Here is a 21,405-nt window from a genome sequence, read left to right as displayed (position 1 = left end):
CTGAATGTTTATTCAGTGAAGTAAGCTTGTCTTCAAAGTACAACTTGCTGTCTTTCTGTGGCCAAATTGGTGGCTGTATGTACCTACATAATACACAGTCACTGCAATTCACAGTGAATCCCATGACGCGCTTTGAGACGTCCTCCCGATATGAAAGGGCGCTATATCAAATAGAATCATAGAAATTCACAGCACAGAAGGAGGCTCTTCGGCCCATTGAGTATACTGGCTCGGTGGGCCAAACTGAAAACCACCTCTCAGAGCAAGCTGTCCTTTCAATTCCACCCCATCCCCACACCCCTTCAAGCTTGTCTACTTCCTTCTTGTAACCCACAATGGACTCTGCCTCTACCACCTCACTTGGCAGAGCATTCCACATCCCAACAATCAGCCCTGATCAAAACAAATTTTCCTTTCGCTCTTGTAGTGATTATCTTCCGACTACTGTCCAACCAATGGAAGTAAGCTTATATGGATAAAAAGGATTTGTTTTTCCTGAACTTGCCTTGAAAATGCTAAGAGCTTATCTCATGCGTGCAGTTTCTAGAGCTAAATGGACCTTCAGCAAGGTCCCTGCATTCTGATTACTTGTCCTGCTCTGGCAGACGAGCCCATCAACAATCTGATTTGTTTATTGTGAGCACAAAGGTAGCAAATGTTAGTACAAATCTCCTCTGAATGCCCCAGTGGATCAAGGTACCATTCAACAACAACAGCTTGCATTTATATGGCGCCCCTCACGCAGGGTAGTGTCTCAGCACTGGGTCTTGCAGAAGGAATGACAACTCTGGGGCTGTGGTGAGTTAGCTGATCTCAACTGGGGCTAACCTCTACACCCCTGGGTCAGGAAGGGGAGAATTATCTCAGATTCCTGATCACTGCTTAGAGCCTTTGCTGGATTGTGTAATATATTGTCTTTGTGCATCCAATCTGCCAGTCTCTGACTTTGAAAAGGCTCTTTACACATTTGGGTTAAAAATAATTTTAAATATTCTCCATGACGTAAGGAACCTTTCTGCCCACAGCTCTAATTAAAACACACAAAAGCCTCAGCTCCTGCCCTCTTATCCTGCTTAGATTGCAGATGAGGCATCAGCTATATGGATCTGAAGCACTTCACATCTATCCATCTGCCTCTGCCTGTACCAAGAGGGCACTTCATTCATTCAGTCAGTGGGAGTGAATGATAATTTTCCTTCCCAGTGAGTGACAGAGAAAAACAATAACAGATGCATCTAAATAATCACTTGACAGTTGTTGCAGATTTTGAGAATAAATTTACAGGCTAACTAAGAATTGAAGAGGTCATCCCTGTGCTATTTATTTGCACTAGGTTTGGTTAAAATCCTGACTGGTTCTTTCAAAAATCTGCCCGTTCAAATCTATTGCCTGTCGTTGGGCATTGCAATGATGTGACTCGGATTGAATAGGAAGGCAGTGCCCATTGCTGGAGAGAGCCTTTGATTGAGCCAATGCACTCCTCCTAACAACAAGTACCTAGTTACAGACTGTCAACACTAAATACTCTGATTGCTTACAAAAGCATCTTCCCCCATCCTGCACCCTAGTCTTTTGTCCTTGTGGGATTTTCCAGTATTTTCCAGTAAACATCTATTGAAATGGATAGTGATCAACGTATATGGTGCTAAGCTAGGTCTGTTAAGGGTCTTATTATTTGTATAGTGCCTTTCACATTGTGGCATCCTTCCATCCTGAAAGACACTATATAAATAATAATTCTTGCATTTAATACAGCATTGAGATGTCTCAAAGTGCTTCACAGAATATACTGTAAAGTGGAGTGACTGTATTTTGTGGGTGAAACAATGCAGTGTCGCACAAACAGCCATGGAGTGATTCACCAATTTTATCTGGGGGATTGTTAGCCAGGACACCGGGAGAGAGAAACTTGCTTCACTTTGAATAGTGCCATGGGATCTAACATCCACCTGAACAGACAAATACGACCTTGGTTTAACATTTCATCCGAAGAACAAAATGCAAATATGTGTTGTATTAAATTGAGTATTGGACAAGATTTCGCTTTTCAGGTAGGAGAGGGGGAAAATTCTAGAGGAGAGGGGAGTTCCAAATAACCAATGGGACAACAACAACAAATTACATTTGTATAGAGCCTTTCAAGTTAGGAGGACGTTTCAAAGCGCTGAACAGTCAGGGATCTGCACCCAAGCTGGTGGTTGGGATCAGGAGGGGTGGAGGGTGGGAGGGTAGGGGTAGGAGGGTGACTGAAGACATGGTCAAAGAAGAGGGTCTGGAGACAGGTCCTGAAGGAGGAAAGGAAGGGGGCAAGGTGGAGGGTGGGGCAGAGAGGCTGAAGGCCCACCCGCCAATGGTGGGGTGAGAAAGCCAGGGGACGTGAAGCAGGCCAGAGCTCGCTGAATGGAGGGAGAGGACAGGTTGGAAGGGAGTTAGGATATCACGGAGCTAGGGAGGAGCAAGGCTGTGGAGGACTTTGAAGGTGAACCTTTTAGAAAGAGTGGTTTATGTACTGGTGCAGCATTTAGTCATGATTCAAATTAAAAGAATAAAAACTAACAAGTGCTTTTCTAAAAGTGTGCAAATTCTAATGGTTTTCTGATCCTTGTATTTTTAGCTTCATTTCTTCTTAGGTTGCTCAAACTTGTATGAATAGCTGCTCACCTGCCTGGTCTCGGCCACCGCATCAAACCTGTTGTTGTTCTTTTTTATCGTTACTCTTTCAGCGACTGACCCGGTGCAATAGAAAACCTCTCTCTTTTACTTTCAAAGAAATGCATTTGGTTTGACCCACAACTTGCAGTTTAGCGAAGGATACTTGTGATCAAAGTTGTACCACATACGGAAAAGCCACGCGCTTTCAGTCTTTGTGTCATTTGTACTGTCAGCAATCTGCGGAGAGAGAGAGAGAAAAACAATTCTAGTTTAGGAATGGGCTGTCTCAGTATTAAAGGAAGACAAAGAGCTTGTTTTCTCACAAAGAAGAAATAGAAAAGGCAATACCACATGATTGAATAGCCCCACATTGCATAAGGTTTCTCATTAAGTACGTAAATTGCAATGTCTAACCAGAGGAAATGAACTGTGTGGAAAATCAGCAGATATTATGGAAGGGAAAAAAAACCTTCATGAAGCCTTTTATATCTTTGAGTCAGAACTTCTTATTTCTTTTAACACAACTACCGCACTCATAAATTAGCCAGCCTATGCTGTGTTTAATGAACAAGATGTACATTATACATTTTATATCTATCCTCCCCCTCCAATTTACTCCTCCTATAACTCTTGCTGGGTAAAGCCGATGTGCCTTGGCTTAGCTGTTATACCTCTTTCTGCAAGCGATCAACCTTTATGTGTGAGCGTGGGCAGGCAGGCCTGGTGACCATGGCACACTATCACAGTCAAGCCCACAGTGTCATCAGTCAGTGCCCACTATGAAGCGCTCTGAGACGCCGTCCGGCGTGGAGGGCGCTATATAAATCCAAGTTGTTGTTGTCCACACTTCAGCAGGGATCACTCGACAGTAACCTTCCACCCTTCCTACCCACATCACCATTGGTGGCTGTGCTTTCAGCCATTTATGCCTCTAACCTATGGAACTCCCTGCCTCAATTCCTCCACCTCAGCCCCTTTTAAAATTATCTTTAAATCCCTCTTTAGACCTAGCTCTTCAACCACGCCTATGAGACGCCGTCCGGCGTGGAGGGCGCTATATAAATCCAAGTTGTTGTTTTCGGTGGTGGTCACCTCTCCATTCTCTCTAGCTTGGCGTCTCCGTGCAGTGCTCTGAGGCGCTGTCTTGCATGAGGGGTGCTGTGTAAAATGCATGTTATTTTTTCCTTCCCTCTCCCCACTTTGTAACAGATTGTCCTTCCACCATCACCCTAACTGAGGTCCAGTTACTTATCTTTGGACCTTCGTGGTCTACCTGGCTCATTTCCATTGCTTTTCCAAATAAGCCATTCTCCCACCCACCCTCCCCGACTCATTAATAGGGCAATTTTTTTTTACAATATCCACTTGTTTGGATGAACATTTCACACATTTGCAAAATGGACTGCAAAGTAATACACTTCAGCAATGCCTTACACTTTCTACAATTAAAGACCATTTACTTTGCAGAGGGCAGATGTGAAGCTGGTTAAATTCTTGGAGGAAAGAACATGACATTCCTAAAATGATTTGTTTTCATGGGAACAGCACCGTGAATGGGAATATTTAATAAAGATAGAACATGCATTGAGACGTGTAACCGAGCTCCCGTTTTCCTGTTCGAGTGGGTGTTAAAGGTCTCATGGCACTATTCAAAAAGAGAAGAGTTTCTCTCTCCCGGTGACCAGGCCAACAAATCCCCAGATGAAATTCATCATTCACTTCAGGGCTGTTTGTTTGACATTGAGGTGTGCAAATTGGCTGTTGCTTCTGCCTACAAAATACACAGTCACAGTGCTTTGAGCTGCCCTCCTGATTTGAAAGGCGCTATATCAATTGTAAGTTATTATTATATTGCATCTTATCACATCAAAAAGCTTGAAGCGCTTCACAGTAATTGCTGTCAAGTCTCGTGACTGTTTTTTGAAAGCAAGCTCAGCCACATTTTGCGCACAGCAAGCTCCCACACACAGTCACGAGGTGAATGACCAATTTATCTTATGTTAGTTGCTGTCAACCTCTGCCCTTGAACACCACTGTGATAGACACGAAGTGTGTCTGCGTGGTGCAGTGGTAGCATTCTCGAGTCAGAAGGCTATGGGGTCAATCCCACGCTGGGACCTGAACTCACATAGTCTAAGCTGACACTCCAATGCATCAGCTGCATTGTCTGAGGTGCCGTCCTTCGGATGAGAGGTTAAACCGAGGTCCCGTCTACTTGGACGTTAAAGATCCCATGGCACTATTTGAGAAGAGAAGGGAGTTCTGGCCAACAATCTCCCAAATAAAATTGGTCACTCACTCCATGGCTGTTTGCGGGACATTGCTGTGCACAATTGTGCTGCTGCATTTGTCTACGAATACACAATCACTCAGTTTCACAGTAAATCCTATGAAGTGCTTTGAGAGGTCCTTCTGACGTGAATAGGTTTTGCAACCAATGCAAGGATTATTATTATTAATAAAGAATGGGGATGAGTGTCTAAAGTGAACTCCACTCGAACAGCTTCACCGATGTTAACGCCATAGGAGCCCGATGAACATGGTGTGTAAACTCTAGGGACTTTTATTTATGGACTTGCAATGAGATTCCCTGCTGTTAGTGTGGACTGAAAGTTCAAGAGACAAGCAGGCGATCAGGTTTAGCGATTGCACTGTGAGAGGGTTGGGAAAGCTGTGTGCACTGAGAGAAATTAACAGAAGTACAGTAGCATTATCAGCAAGAGGGGATAGGGTCAAATGAGTGGCAGACGTCTGCAGAGGGTATAAGTCTGATCACTGTACTAAAGAGGCAGATAAGGAAGCCACTGATCCCAGGATAAGGGAGATGAAAATAGCAAAGCCTCTATAATTCACATAAAAACACAGGTTAAATGGTTATTCATCTTGCTGCTACTTTGTGAGGATGTGGCTGGAGCACACGAGAGTTTCCATGTTTGCTTGCACAACTGTCACACTGAAGTAACTAATTGTGTGAAGCACGTGGAGATCTTTTGGTAAGTTGCTACATCAGGCACAATCAACTAAAATGCAACACAAGTGTATGCTAGCCGTACGTACGGTCACTGAGAGTCAAGTTACAGCGTTAAGCAGGATGCATGGTTCTCTAGGAAGGCTGGAGTTATTTTGACAGTCTGGTCTGGTTTGTTTGGGGGGAAGGGGAAATTCACCAGGGATGCTCTCTGCTGCATTGTTCAAGCTAGCTTGACCCTGATCTGGCCACGCGTGGAGGCCTGGCTCAATCTGTCTGCTCCACAAGCCATTCAAGTGGAAATCAAAGCCTCCGCTCCACTGAGATCAGGAAACAGAATCGTCACAGATGTCTTATCAATGATCATTTCGTTAAATGGCAACAGTCTGCTGCAATGCATCGCATTAATCACAAGTGCGTTTCTTTTAAAGTCACTCTCTAGAAATAAATCAGCCATCCATAGGTTATGTTAAAAAGACAACAGCACCCTCTCGATCTGTCAAAAAAGACCAAATTTGGTGGGTAATCAATACCGAGAATCTATCGAATACTGAGCCTGGAACATTTAAGGGAGAAACTGCTTAGATGGAAAGTGTTTCCCTGACAGTAAGTTTATTTTTAATAACATTCCCTTTCATTACTGATTTGCCCCCCACACCCCCCGTCCTTTTCTTGAGACACCCCAGCCTGGCGAGAAAGGAAAGGGTCTTGCTAACATCTCTGCATTCTGCAAACAGTGCAAGAGGTGTGTGGTCATTGTGAATGACTCCTTCAAATCCCATCACACCCTGGCACCTCCCTACTTTTGCGATCTGCTTACTTCCCAACCTGCTGCCTTTGCTCGGCTGGCTATGGCCCTCTGCTTATCCCTCATGTCCTCTGTTCCACCAACGGTGGATGTGCTTTCAGCCACTACGCCCCGAAACGCTAGAACACTCTCCCTCCTTCACTATCTTCAGATCGCGACTGAAGACCTTCGTCTTCCACCCGGCTACGGTCACCTCCCTCCTTCCCTCCGGCTCGGCCTCATGCTCCACTACTATCAAGCACTCTGCGACGCTACCCTGCTAAATAAAGGCAAGTTGTTGTTGTGAAGTGGGACTGAGGAGGGAGGAAATCAATGCAGGATTAGTCAATGTCTTATCCTCATCCCCAGCTTGGGCTCCTGGATCGCTCTGTGAAGTGCTTTGAGCTGTCCACCTGATGGGAAAGGCACCATACAAAAGTAAAATTGTTGTGTACCCTATTGGTAGGAATTAAAATCAAGTAACCGTGTAAGGAAGTCTAGTGCTCAAACTCTGCTGGGCCAGCAATTCTTAAGATCAAACAAGCTACTGTTTGCAAATTCGCTTCAGGATTATTATTTCAGGCAACAGAAAAAGCACAAATGATGTTTGGAAGCATTTACTTTTCCGGTTTGATGCCTTTTTTTTGTCAATAGGAGATAATTAGCACATATTGTGAGCTTCGCTTCTTCCCTATCAGCCTCTGCTTCAGGCCTCTTGAGATCTTTTGTTATCCTTACAAAAAAATTTAAATTCAAAAGAACTGGACTGTTTTGGTAACTTTGGGGAAGTGGGATTTCCATATCCTGCCAGCAGAGATTAACCCTCTCTGTCTCTGGAACTTCTAGTGTTAAAGCATTTCCATTATTTGCCAACTGTGCATTGTAGGAACACTTTTTTCATCTTAACATAAAATATGGAACAGGAAAGGACTATTTGCCCCATCAAGGCTTCTCCTACTAGGTCGTGAATTCTATCCATCTCCTATACCTCCTGGGGAAATTCTGCACAGTTACTGCCTGATCCCAATGCTATTGAAACAAAAGTCTCGGAATATTCATCCTTGGCTCAGCTCCTGGTGGGATTGAAAAGGTAGACCCCAAGCAATGTTTCGATATCCCAACACAGCAGGACAAGAGGTCACAGATTTACGTTGTGAAGAACAATTTTAGGACAGACATCAGGAAATATAAATAATAAAATAATATCCCTTGCATATGTTTGCTACATATTAATATATATGAATTATATTAATATATATTTGATATTTATTGATATATAAATATTGATATATTTGCCGCATTTTCGCCCACCAAATTCACTTTACAGTATATTCTGTGAAGCGCTTTGACACATTTCAATGACATGATAAGGTGCTATATCAAATGCAAAGATTATTATTATATAGCCTAACATGTCATCGAGTTGTTTCAGAGCTCTTCAAAGGATACATGGTAAAGAGGTCTGACTATGTATATACATTTATCGGCGAATATGGCAACCAATTTGCTAAATATTTCTTTTCATTGAAGGAAATCAACAGCTGGTGCCAGGAAAGGTGACTGAGGTCAGGACACTGGGCTTGGGTAAGAAACCACTTGATACTGTAATGAGCAGACAGTCGAGAGGGTATTGTGGAAGGAACAGACCAAATGGACCCAAACACCTTCCTTCTTTATCCATTCTGCTCTTGTGATAACTTAACCATCGTAACTCTTCATATTTACTATTCTTCGTTATTATACTCTTAATTATTTACTATTCTGGCCAGACCTTCCCTCCCCAGACCCCCACCCCGTTCCCCCTTCAGCCAACCAACGCAGAAAGAACAATGTTCTCAGTCTATGTTTACCTATCCTTGTAACCTTCAATATTATTCCCAAACAGATGTGTATTCAATTCCTTTTTGAAGCAGATAATAGATGCAGCATCAACTTGATGTGTGTACCATATATTCCATTACTCTGTGAAGAAAAATAGATTATTCTGATCTCTCATCTCACTTGAGGCTAGTTAATTTTAAATCTGTCCTCCAGTTCCATGCTCACAGTTTAAGTCAATTAGCCTCCTTACATCATCATCACCTGTGCCTCTCAGCAGATTTTCTAAGACCTGGATCCACACAAAAAATCTCTACTGCATCCTCTGCTCTATCTAGGAATAACAATCAATAAAGAGACCCAAGTCTGAATAATAAAGAGATATTGGTTACATTATCACAAGGTTAGATGAAGAAGGGAGACGGTTTGGCCCATTAGATTTGATCCTTCCAGAATGACCATCCTGCTCCCTTCCCATTACTACAACTAGTTTCGTAAATGATACAGTCTCCTGTCCTCAACCACCCTTCATGGCAACGTGTTCCAGCTTCACGTTCTCTCCATGTAGATTTTCTGGCCTCGAGTTGCTCTTCACAACTCTTCACAAATTTTGATTCCTGCTCAGGTGCAAACCCTTAGTTGTCCAACGCCTTGGGACGTCCTACCCTCTGAAAGGCATTATATAAATATAATTGTCCAATATGAAAGGCGCTATATAAATGTAATATTGTTGTTGTAATGCTACATACAGACGATAAGACAGAGTAAGAACAACTGGCTGCTGCGTTTTACCCACAAACGGCCATGAAAAAATGACTAATTTTATTTGGGTGGGATTGTTGCCAGAGAAATTCCCTTCTCTTTTTGAATAGTCTCATGGGATTTTTAACATCCACTTGAACAAGTAGATGGGACCTCAGTTTAATATCTCATCCAAAGGACAAAGTAGGAGCACGGCTAAACTATAATGCAAATAGAGTCCTTAGCTTTGTCTCTAGAGTAATAATAATAACAAAATCCTTGCATTTGGTACAGCATTTAATAATGGCCTGTTTCTGTGCAGTTTCACATCAGGGGGCTGTCCTCAATGTGCTTCACAAGATATACTGCAATGACTGTGGGTTTCGTGGGCAAATAGACTATAAAAGTAGGGAAATGTTAAATTTTTATGCTTAGACGTGGTTAGACCACATATGCAGTGTAATCTGTGTAATGTTCTGGTCATTACATTACAGAAAGATATTGTAACACCGGCAGGAGTACAGCATAGATTTACTAGATGTTACCACGGTTGAGTGGACACAGTTGTCATGCATGATTGGACAGGTCGGAGCTTTGTCTCTAGAGGTGAGATGGTTGCGAGAGGACCTGATAGAGGTGTTTAAGATTATGAAAGGATTCAATAAGGTGGATACTGATGGCCTGTTTCCACTAGCTGGTGAGTCCAAAACAAGAGGGCATAAATATAAGACAGCCAGTGGTAGATCTAATAGGGATTTAGGAGGTGATTCTCGTACAGAGGGTGGTGAGAATGTGGAACTCACTACCGCAAGTGGAATGACTGTGTATTTTGTGGGAAAAATGTGGCAACCACATGCACAGCAATGTCCCACAAACAGCCATGGAGTGAGTGATCAATTTTATTTGGAGATTTGTTGGCCGGGCGAAAATCCATTTTCTTTTCGAATAGTGCCATGGGATCTTCAACATCCACCTGATCAGACAGACGGGGCCTTGGTTTAATGTGACATCTGAAGGACGGTACCTCTGATGAATCAACCCCCCCCCCCCCCACCGCTATCCAGCAGTGCAATGTGACAATTGCACTTAGACAATGTGATTCCAAGTCTTGACATGGGACTTGAACCCACAAACAGAGCGATAAGTAATAATCTTATATTCATTATGGGGAAAACATTCTCATCTTAGCTCTTTATGCTCATGTCTCTTATCCCCCACTCTATACTTGCTGATCATAGTGCTGAGATTTCTGCACCAGCCAGTAAAACTATATTGATTTTTAATGTTTACAGTTTAATTTTTACAGTTTTTTTAATGGCCCCTTGGCTTGTTTTATCATCCTTTAAGGATATACTGTATATACATTAATTGTTTTCAAATACAGTCGTTGCATGACATGAACGGAGCCTGTCAAGACATTGTGGCCCCATCAAGCCCAGTCCCTCCAGAAAGCCCATCTAAGCTACACTATTGTGGACTGCAGTATTTCTTTATAATCTTCTAAGCAAAATTTACAGAAAACTGTGTGAACTGCTGTGAAGTGTTTTGACGAGATCAAATGTAAGGAATTATACTTAAGGATTGTTGATTTCTTTCCAATTGCCAAAAGGTAATCAAACAATACTCCAGAATATCTATATGTATCTGTAGCTCAGTGGTTACAGCACTCGCCTCGCAAGTGAGAAACCTGACTTTCCTGACAGGGCGAACCGCTGGGCAAGTTTCATTACTCTACGTGCCTCTGTTTACCTAGCAGTAAGCAGGAACCTGGCTGTTAGTTGATTGGTGGATTGCTTTTCCGGGAATAATTCCTTAAAAAATAATAAATTGGTCACTCAATCCACAACTGTTTGTGGGACACTGCTGTGTGCAGTTGGCTGCAGCGTTTCACCCACAAAATATACAGTGAATTCACTTTACGGTGTGTTCTGTGAAGCGCTTTGGGACGTCCTCCCGACGTGAAAAGCCCTATATCAAATGCAAGGATTATTATTATTATTCCATGAAGCGCTTTGAGATGTCTCGAAGACGTGGTAAGGCGCTATATCAAATGCAAGGATTATTATATATATTGGACACACATTTCCACTACTCTAACTTGACCTGTCATAGATGGGGTTTCTTTGACCCAGTAGCAGAGGAACCTTGTGTTCCATGCAGTATTAGATCATCTGCACCTTATTCATCCATGTTAACCTTAATCCTATTCCTGTACTGACATTTATCTAGTTGCTTTCTGAAGCAGTTGCTCAGCTGCTTTTGCTGAGACTCTCTTGCACACATCCGCTGTTTCGTGCAAACAATATTCCTCTAATCCCCAGTCTTGCTGGAGGCTTGTTCATTTTTTACTCGTTTTCTTTAGTTCTACCCTCACAGTCCAAATTAAAGAGTTTGCTGGAAAATAGTTCATTTTAGATCTTATTTTTAGAACTGGAGCTATTGACAGATGAGAAAGATGAAGACTGTAAAGTACTTAGCAGAGATTTGTGGATGAGGTTTCTTTTCAGTTTTGTTGTTTATGAAGGTGTTCTGTTGGGAATTTGTGTTTTGCTACAGTGTACGTGATCAGATGGTTGCATTCTGAGAAAGGTTGGTATCAGTCTGACTCATATGATAGCACCTCTGAGTCAGAAGGTTGTGGGTTCAAGCCCGGGGACAACAAAAACAACAACAAAAATGACATTTATGAAAGTGCCTTTCACATCGGGAGGACGTCCCAGGTTGCTGTCTGTGAACTCCTCCAGTGTCATTGTCAAAGGTGCAACGCTTCAGATGAAACACCCTAAACTGAGGTCCCATCTGCCTGTCCAGGTCCAATAGCTCAAGTCGAAAAGAGAAAGAAGTTTCTCCTGGTGTCCTGCCCAATAATCCACCAAATAAAGTGGGTCATTTGTTTCAAGGCCGTTTGTAGGATATTGCTGATATTGCCACGTTCACCCACAAATACACACAATTACTATACTTTACAGTAAATTTCTGAGAGGTGCTTTGAGATTTCTCTACGACGTAATGAGGCACAATATCATAAGCAAAGATAATAATTTATTACTAAGGTAGAGCTGTTGCGATGTATAATAGGTTGGGGACAATTGGAATTGGCCATCTTTTTGGTCGTGCTTTTGCCATGGAGGGCATTCAGATTTTGTCAGGTGGGCACAGTGTGAGGGATCCTCCCCCTTGCCTCCTTCAAATCCTCCCGTCACAAGACCCACCTCTTTGAAAGCACCTCCAGCCACTCTCCTATCCCTATCCTCCCTGCTCTCCAAACCTCCTAATCCCAACCCCCAATTTGGGTCGAAATTTCTGATTGTCTATCGCCTTGGGATGTCCTTCCGCCATGAAGGGCATTATACAAATGTAATTTATTGTTGTTGTTGATGATGGTGCCTCCTGCACTAGTGTCAACCCAACCCCCAAACGCTATCCCCAGCAGAGCCCTGTCAGTAACCTTCAAGCCTGGAATATCTTATCGTCTTTAAATGTAAGATTATAAAGAATTTTGGAAAATGGTTAAATTCAGTCTTATTGAGAAAGCATGTTGTTCACAGTTCCTTAAAAGAGTCTTCCAAATGAAGCCTGTGCAAAATTCTAGAATCGTGAATGTCGAGATAAGAAGGCTAAGACCATGAGAAATTTGGTGGGCCTCTGCTTTTTAAAGGAGGAAGGGCTGGGGGTGACGGACTGTTACCAGTGAGCATTGTGTGTTGGGGTTCAGCCTTGAAACTTCTATCTTTGACTGCCCCTGCGATGACCTCCCCATCTCCCCTGTCTGACCCCATCCCTGTGAGGCTTTCTGAGATGTTATCCAACGTGAAAGGTGCTCTGTAACTGCAGGTCATTGTTGCTGTTATTCCCCTTTAATTACCAATTTCTCAGTATTGTGTGGCTAAGTCAGCTGCCAGTGGGGTGTAGGGCTGAGAGAGAAGGAAAAGAGAGAACAATAATTCTTTCAAAGGTTTTTTGTGTGTTGTGTAGACAGAGAGAATTGTTGATTTAGCTCCGTGACGCCTTTACGAATCAAATCACAAGTGCATTAAGGCTTACTGGAGACGGTGGAGATTGTGACAAAGGAAGCAGTTAGAAGACTTTAACATTGGAATTTACAGACCTCCCAACTAACAATGCTGAGCAAGCATCTTCAAGAATAACTAAAATGTGCAAAATACAATAGAAATTATAGTTCTTAGCATTTTATTACAAAATATATCCACAAGGGAAGGAATGAATATGCTGAAAGCTGTTGAAAAACAGCCAATTTTTTTCAATGCTTAAAAGGTAGAATAGGGATGTGATAGTGTTGAGGAATATGGGAAAAAGGCAGGGGACTAGGAGAAAGGTTCTGCCACAATCTAATAAACTTATGGAACAGGCATTAGGGATCTCCTTCTGATATTCGTAAGTGGAACAATGAGTAATATTGGGAATAAAAGAGGTTTAGACTCAGGCAGTGAAAAGCAGGTCACACCCAGGTCTATGCACAAGAGGAGAGTTGAAGTGCTTTGACAGGTCTTGAAGATGTGATCAGACGCTACATGCAAGGATTATTATTATTATTATTCTGTGAAAAGGTTTGAGACATCCTCCCCACATGAAAGGCGCTGTATCAAATGCAAGCTTTATTATATCATGATTATTATTATTGTTTAAATCTACCACGGATTAAAGAACACAAATTCAGAATGTGGAAACCTCAAGTCAGACAAGAGAGTAGAAGAATAGTTATTGGAATGGAATTGTGTACATGAGAAACAGACTCCCAGCTGTGTTCATTAACTATCAAAACATCTGGATAGACCTGCTGGTGGAGTCATGTAGAGTAGTAGTTAGTGTGATCGCCTTGCAAGCGAGAGGATCCTGGATTTGATTCCCGGGTGAGGGAAGAGGCAAGTTTCTTTGCTCCACACGCCTCTATTTACTTAGCAGTAACTAGGAACCTGGTTGTCAATTAGCAGATCACTTTCCAAAGGTAATAATCCCTCCAGAAAAAAAATCTGGTCACTCAATCCACGACTGTTTGTGGGACACTGCTGTGAGTAATTGGCTGCTGCGTCTCGCCCATAAAATACACAATGCATTTTACAATATATTTTGTGAAGGACTTCGAGACTTCTCAGCATCGTGATAAGTTGCTATATAAATGCAAGGATTATTATTATTGTTATAGACACCTATTTAAGGAAAGGATTGAAAACCATAAGGATACGCAGAACCAAATAATGTACAAAGCCTGTAGCTCCTGCACTACAAGGTCAATGGGCAAAGCAAAGCATCAGACCAGCAATCTGTGTGTGGGTTGTGACAAAATTAATATTCTGCTGCTGTACTTCATTACTCTTGAGAGCAGGGAAAAGAGCTTTATCTTGGAGGTTTACAAATCTTGCTGCCTTGGCATCCCGCAACTATTGTTTCGGGTCCACTTCATCTTATTTAGCGTCTCATATAAAATGTGTACGATCCCCAAGAGGTGTCTCTTTTTAAAGGCTTTTCACATTGTTTCTCATGGGTTATCCCTTTAACATTGCCAACCAGCCTCGCTGCTCTCCACTGTGCTGCCCGTAGGGGGTGGCCAACCAAATGCCTTGTGTCACAGAGAACAGAACTGTATGTAAATCTGAGACACCGACCGGGGGATCTTCTTTACACAGAAAATAATGAGAATGTAGAACTCGCTGCCACAAAGCGGTGCTTGAATCAGATAGTGTACAACAACAACTTGCATTTATGTAGATACTCACCACATGTACAGTTTCCATGTTTAGCTCATCATCTGGATTGACACCCACCCTGTGGTATGAAAAAGATGAAGAGAATCAGTGCAAAAATCCTTCAGTCACCTACCATTAAACTCTTCACACCACCATCGGTGGCCTTGCCTTCAGCCAGTGCACCTCAAATGTCTGGTGTTCCCTGGCTCTATCCCTCCACCTCACCCTCTCTCTATCTATTGTCATGTTGTCAAAACGTCTCAATGTGCTTCACAGGATTTTACTCTGAAGTGTAGTGACTGTGCAATATTCCACAAACAGCTGTGAGGTGAATGCCCAATGTTATCTTGGGGACGGCTGGCCAGGACATTGGGAAAAACTCCCTTCTCTGTCAAATAGTGCCATGGGATCTTTAAAGTCCACCTGAACATGTAGACAATTTAACATCTCATCCTAAGAACGGCACCTCTGATAATACAGCGCTCCCCCAGCACTGCATTGGCACATCAACTTAGACAACAACAAAAACTTGCATTTATATGGCACCCTTCGTCTCAGAACTCTTAACAGTGGCGGACCCTGAAGCTACCGTTAAGCGCCATATGAGTTCTAAGTCCTGAGCTTCAAGACCTAATGTACAGCTTGAAACCCGTAACCTTCTGAAACAGAGATAAGAGTGCTACTGACTGAGCCAGGCTAAAAACAAGGATGATTCTGTATATTAATTAGAGCTATGCAGAGAGGCGGGGGGATGTGATCCACATCTTTAAAATGATTAGAGGCACAAATGAGATAGATGTAGCAGGCTTAGACCGTTAGAGCAGAACCAGAGGGCATTGGTTTAAAATTAAGAGTCTGAAGCAACATCAGAGATTAGAAGAAATTGTCTTTGAGATTGAGAACAGACTCACTTTATACTGTGTCAACGACTTCCTTCAAACAAGCTTTGGGGATGTGAGTATCAGAGTATAAGATTAGAAGGAGAGATGCATACTGAGCTGTAAAATGTTTCACAGATCACAGTGATAATGTGCAGTGAGGACCCTGCATTGAGGAGAGAAGGAGGCTGCATTTTAGGAGAGCAGACTTGATGGGCGAAATACCCTTTGCTCACTTTTTCTTATTATATTATTTCGAACATTTGAGCAGCAAGGGCGAAACGATCAGGTTAGTGTAATAACCGTCAAAAGAGCCAGCACAGACGTGATGTGCCGAATGGACCTTTTCTGTGCTGTAAATTTCTACAGTTTTGCCCTCTGAATGCCCGTCAAACAGCGTTAATTAAAAAAAACAAGAATGACAGTTACTAAAATCACACTGCTAAACACTGCAGATACCAGGCAGATACAGGTGCTAGTATGCCAATGAAGCACATAGCCTCACTCGACTGGCTCCAGCCCCCTGCATGTACCTCATGCCCTCCGTTCCACTATCGGTGGCCAGGCTTTGAATCATTACGCCCCGAAACTCTGGAACACTCATCCTGTATCCCTCCACCTTGTGCCCTCCTTCCCCATCTGCAAGTCGTGACTGAAGACCTTCTTCTTCGACCATGCTTATGGTCACCTCCCCCTGCTCGGTGTTGTGCCCCGCCACTGTCAAGCACTCTGAGACCCAACCCTGCGTGAGGGGTGCTATATAAGTGCAGGTTGTTGTTACTGAGCGGGTTAGTGGAACAGGCCATTGTAGGTTGTACCAGCAGCTCGGACTGCACAAAACCTCTCCCCAAAATCCTGATCCCTGATCCTGATCCCTCAGTTGGTGTCCTGTGCTGTTTCTTGAATAAATCTGATGGCAATTATCACTAGTTTTCAATTTCTGGTTGCACGAAGCAGCTTTGCTTCAAAGGTGTTTCAGCTTCACTAAAATTCACGTACTGTGACAAGCGATCTTAAGTGATGCAAGATTCTGTTGTCAAATCCACTCACGAAGCTCAGATTAAACTGCAACTATCTTTAATACTCTGTAGTTCTCTGTAAAGTTTGCTGACAGCGCTTCACATTGACTGCAAACCTCTGAGTGAATGATCGATAATCCTTTCCCATCCTCTGGAACTCCATCCTGGAATCCCTCCCTTGCCTCCTTCAAGGCCCTTCTCAAGACTTTCCTCTTTGATCTTGCTTTGGCTACCCTCCCTCCCTGCCTACCTTCCACCCCTACTAATTCCAGCACTCAGCTAGGGTGCAAACCTTTAAATTTCCAGGGCCTTGTGATGTCCTTGCTACGTGAAAGGCGCTATTTAAATGTAATTTTGTTGTTGTTGGTTGGTGAGCTGCAGCTCTGTCACTGCACCATGAGGGCTACTCTCAAAGTCTGATGCCATCAGCATATTTTATACTAAAACATACAGTATTAAACCACGTTATTCAGGAATCTCCAGACAGAGAGAGAACAACAACAAGATTACATTTGTACAGCACTTTTCACGTTGGGAGTACCTCCCAAGGCCCTGGACCGTGTACAGCATTTCAGACCCGAGCTGGGGTCGGGGGGGAGAATAATAATAATAATCCTTGCATTTGATATAGCGCTTTTCACGTCTTCCAGACGTCTCAAAGCGTTTCACAGAATATACTGTAAAGTGAATTGACTGCATATTTGTGGGCGAACGCGGCAGCCAATTGCGCACAGCAATGTCCCACAAACAGTCGTGGATTGAAAATGACCAATTTATTATTGTTTTGAGTTTTGGAGGGATTATTATTAGGCGTGTGGAGTAAGGAAACTTGCCCAAGGTTTCGCCCTGCCTGGAATTGAACTCAGGTCTCTCGCTTGCAAAGCGAGTGCTCTAACCACTGAGCTACAGGACTCAGAGAAGGGAGGGAAGGGGAAGGGGTTGGCCAATGGCATGGTCGAAGAGGAGGGTCTTGGGGCGGGACTTGAAGGAGGCTAAGGAGCGGGCAAGGTGGAAGAATTGGGGTATGGAATTCCAGAACTCAGTCCCATTTACCTGCCTTTTACCCTTACCCCAATAGTTTACTCCTTTTTATATATCTGCCTAGTTCCCTTTTGGAAGCTAATATGGATTTTCCAATAAACGTTCCACTTATGTTGCATTGCCGAGTTACAATTCATAGTACCACATTAACAGATCAGGTAGGAGATGACCTGCATCACATCTAATGTAACTATCCAACTTCTTAAATGATTCCCGCAATCCAGCCATCTTACTACCCTGAATTGATCTGATTTCCAGGAATTTGTCTATAATCCCTCAAGTAATCCCTCAGAAAAAACAATAATAAAATTGGTCACTTCAATCCACGACTGTTTGTGGGACACTGCTGTGCGTAATTGGCTGCCGCATTTCACCCATAAATATACAGTAAATTCGCTTTACAGTCTATTCTGTGAAGCGCTTTGAGACGTCTCGAAGACGTGTAAAGTGCTATATCAAATGCAAGGATTATTATTATTATTATTATTATTATTGTCTGGTTCCCTTTTGAAACTAAGAATGAATCTCACCCTACTAAACCTGTGAACCCCCAGCGATGTCCTCTGCTTGAAAAACAACAACAACAAATTCCATTTGTATTGCGCCTTTCACATCAGGAGGACGTCCCAAAGCGCTGGACAAATGGTGAAAGACTCACATGAGGAACTATATCAAATGCTTTCTGAAAATCCAACTTATTTAAATCAACTGAATGGCCCTCATCCACTAATTCACTTGCTTATAATAATAATCCTTACATTCAATATAGCGCCTTATCACATCAAAGAGCTTCACAGAATATACTGTAAAGTAAATTGAGTGTATATTTTGTGGGCGAAATATGGCAGCCATTGCATACAGCAGTGTCCCATAAACAGTCATGGATTGAGTGATCAAATTATTTTTATTTGCATCTTCAGAGAATTTCAGTAGCTACAGGAAGCATATTGCTTGTACATATATACTGACTGCTTTTCACAGAGTCTCTGCTGTTTAAATATCCTGTATAAAGATCTGAAGCAATCCCCCACTCCCATTCCACCGTCCCCACTACAGATGTTGGGTTAATTGATCTATAATTTCCAGGCTCGGGTCTCACTCCTTTCTCTTTGAATAATGAGGTAGCATTTGCTAAATTAGCTTTGAAGGTGCAAACTCTGCTTTTTGACGGAAAGTACTTGCAGGCTGCTGAGTTTAATTAAAAGCTGCGGTGCGTTTACACATTGAAAGACTGCCGACAGCTTAGCTATCAGCAGTACTTGTAGAGAGAGAGAGAGAAAAAACACGTCAGCACTTCTGAACTTGTATATCAACATCCTGGATCAGTGTATAACAGAGGGGAGGGTTGAATCTTACTGTTTACACTTGGGATCCCTGTGCACACAATATTTAATAGACAGAAACCTGATTTATTCGACATTATCCACCCTAGTGGAAGACAGTGCTACCTGCCCTGTTTAGACTGTTCACCAGGTGTGATCATGTATAATGTAATAATACTGTTATTATTATCTGGATAATGTAGACCATGACAAGCTGTTTTAATCTTGTCCAGAACAGTAGAACCAGAGGATATAGCCTGCGATTGAAAGGGGATAAATTTGAAACTAATTTGCGGCAAGACTCTCACAGTGAGCGAGTGGTAAATGTATGGAACAGGTTCCCTGGGGAGATGGTGGAAGCTGAAAGTGTTGATTCATTCAAAAGCAAATTTGATAGATTTCTTTTAGGAAATACTATCATGGGATACAGTATATAGTTTGGGACATGACATGTGCATGCAACGGCAAAGATGGGGCCAGGTGAACTGTTTGCCAGCCCAGCATGTTTAAGCTCCCATGCACAAAACAGGGCACCAGAAGGAGCTCCACTCAGTGCCCACACCCCACTGGCCCAGCTCAGAGAGTGAGTGGAGACACCCCATGCTGAGATAGTAAAAACTATCAGCCAATTCTGGATCCTGCAGAGTAGTGGTTAGCACACCCGTCTCACGAGCGAGAGGGCGAGGGTTCGTGTCCCAGGCAGGGTGAAAGCTTCGGCAAGTTTCCTTACTCCCCATGCCTCTGTTTACCTAGCAGGAAGTAGGAACCCGGTTGTTAGTCGATCTGCGAGGGAGTAATAATCTCTTCCAAAACAAAAAAATATGTGGCCACTCAATCCACGACTATTTGTGAGACACTGCTGTGCACAATTGGCTGCCATGTTTCACCCACAAAATACATAGTTAATTCACTTTACAGTATATCTTGTGAAGCGCTGTGAGACGTCTCAATGATATGATAAGGCACTATATCAAAGGCAAGGATTATTATTATTAGAATTCACTCTCTCCTCTTTCCATCTATCATGCAGCAGCCAAATCAATGGTGGAATCAACCAGGGTCTGAGAGCCCTCTACTGACCAGGGAATAGGGCATCCCCAAGATAAGGAGAAAAGAACAATGGACAGATCACACACATGGTTAGGTAGGTTTACCTCCATCCCTCCAACACCTTTCTGAACTCCAATTCTCTATGATGAGGATCAATTGCCAGCTACACACTTTGCCACACTATTGCTGGACAGATTGCACTTTTGCCTGTAGAATCAATCCCCGAAATTTCAAACGGTCAAAGAAAAAATGAGTATACTTGCGACAAAAGAGCCTGTTCGGTCCACAAACCCTCCACCTACTGTCTACCCACAACTATTCCATCATACGTGTATTTCTAGCTGTTTGCTTAAAAAACACACTCAGTCACTACACTTTACAGTAAAATCTTGTGAAGCACTCTGAGAATGAAAAGGCGCTGTATCAAATGCAAGTTATTTTTATACACTTTCCTCTCGCCTAGTCATTGGAAAGATGTCCTAACTCTCCCCAAACAAGTTGGATTGAATGGCCTGTTCCCATGCTGTAATCTTCATACTATATTCTTAATGGTAGCACTCCCTCCTCTGAGTCAGATGGTTGTGGGTTCAAGCCCCACATTGGGATTTGGAATTCATATAGTCTGAGGTCCCATCTGCCTGCTCAGGTGGATGTTAAAGATCCCATAGTACTATTCGAAAAGAGAAGGGAGTTTCTCCCGGTGTCCTGGCCAACAATGCCCCAGTTCAATAATTATAGCTGTTTGTGGGCATTGCTGTGTGCAAATTGGCTGCTGCGTTCACCCACAAAACCCACAGTCACTGCACTTTACAGTAAATCCTATGAAGTGCTTTGGGAAGTCCTCCTGATGTGAAAGGCATTGCACCAAATGTGAGGATTATTAGCACTATTTTATTTTGATGTAAAAGGTCATCTTCATGTGTAACTCCAAATCATGTACCCACTTTCCACCTTCAACCCTGGCCAGATTAGAACCAGCATGAACATCACCATGTCCATTAAGTGTGTGGCTGTCACTGCTTGTTAATACTCCAATAACCCCCCTTCCCTTTCCTCTAAAGATATCAGAACAGGTCTTTAAAGTGCCCTAAGCAATAACTGGCTGAACGAATCTCGAATTTTCATCGAAATAAGTAGCTAATGCAGAAGCACATTTGTTTAACTGGGGTTTGATTACAGAGCAAAATTCTTGTAGAACAATGTTATACGATTTATGTAATTGGACAGGAAGAGCTATAGTAATTGGCTTTCTTCCGATTGTTGGCTAATCTTGGCACCATCTCATGGCTGCTTTTCTAGCCAGTGCCAGAGGTAGACCACATTATTATCAGTATTCGTCAGATGCTGCTAATCCCATCTCCATAATAAATAATGCATGCCAAAGAGATTGTGCTCTTCCCTTGGGAGTTAAAGGAAACTTCAGG

General features: G+C 42.8%; 1 protein-coding gene across 1 annotated transcript in view; it reads right to left on the bottom strand.

Moving 5' to 3' along the window:
• The window catches only part of LOC103177890 (sodium/hydrogen exchanger 9), a 110,662-nt gene that overhangs the window by 16,270 nt on the left and 72,987 nt on the right, over positions 1 to 21,405 (bottom strand). The window contains exons 13-14 of the mRNA XM_042339395.1: positions 14,702 to 14,750; positions 2,816 to 2,889 (exon numbers count right to left, since the gene is read on the bottom strand). Coding sequence (XP_042195329.1) covers positions 2,816 to 2,889; positions 14,702 to 14,750 — 123 coding nt within the window. The remainder of the gene's footprint in view (positions 1 to 2,815; positions 2,890 to 14,701; positions 14,751 to 21,405) is intronic.

Source organism: Callorhinchus milii, unplaced genomic scaffold (genome assembly GCF_018977255.1).
Source record: "Callorhinchus milii isolate IMCB2004 unplaced genomic scaffold, IMCB_Cmil_1.0 Scaffold11, whole genome shotgun sequence".
Taxonomy (NCBI): domain Eukaryota; kingdom Metazoa; phylum Chordata; class Chondrichthyes; order Chimaeriformes; family Callorhinchidae; genus Callorhinchus; species Callorhinchus milii.
The sequence above is the reverse complement of the archived record's forward strand: the minus strand, read 5'-3'. Positions and strand labels throughout refer to the sequence as shown.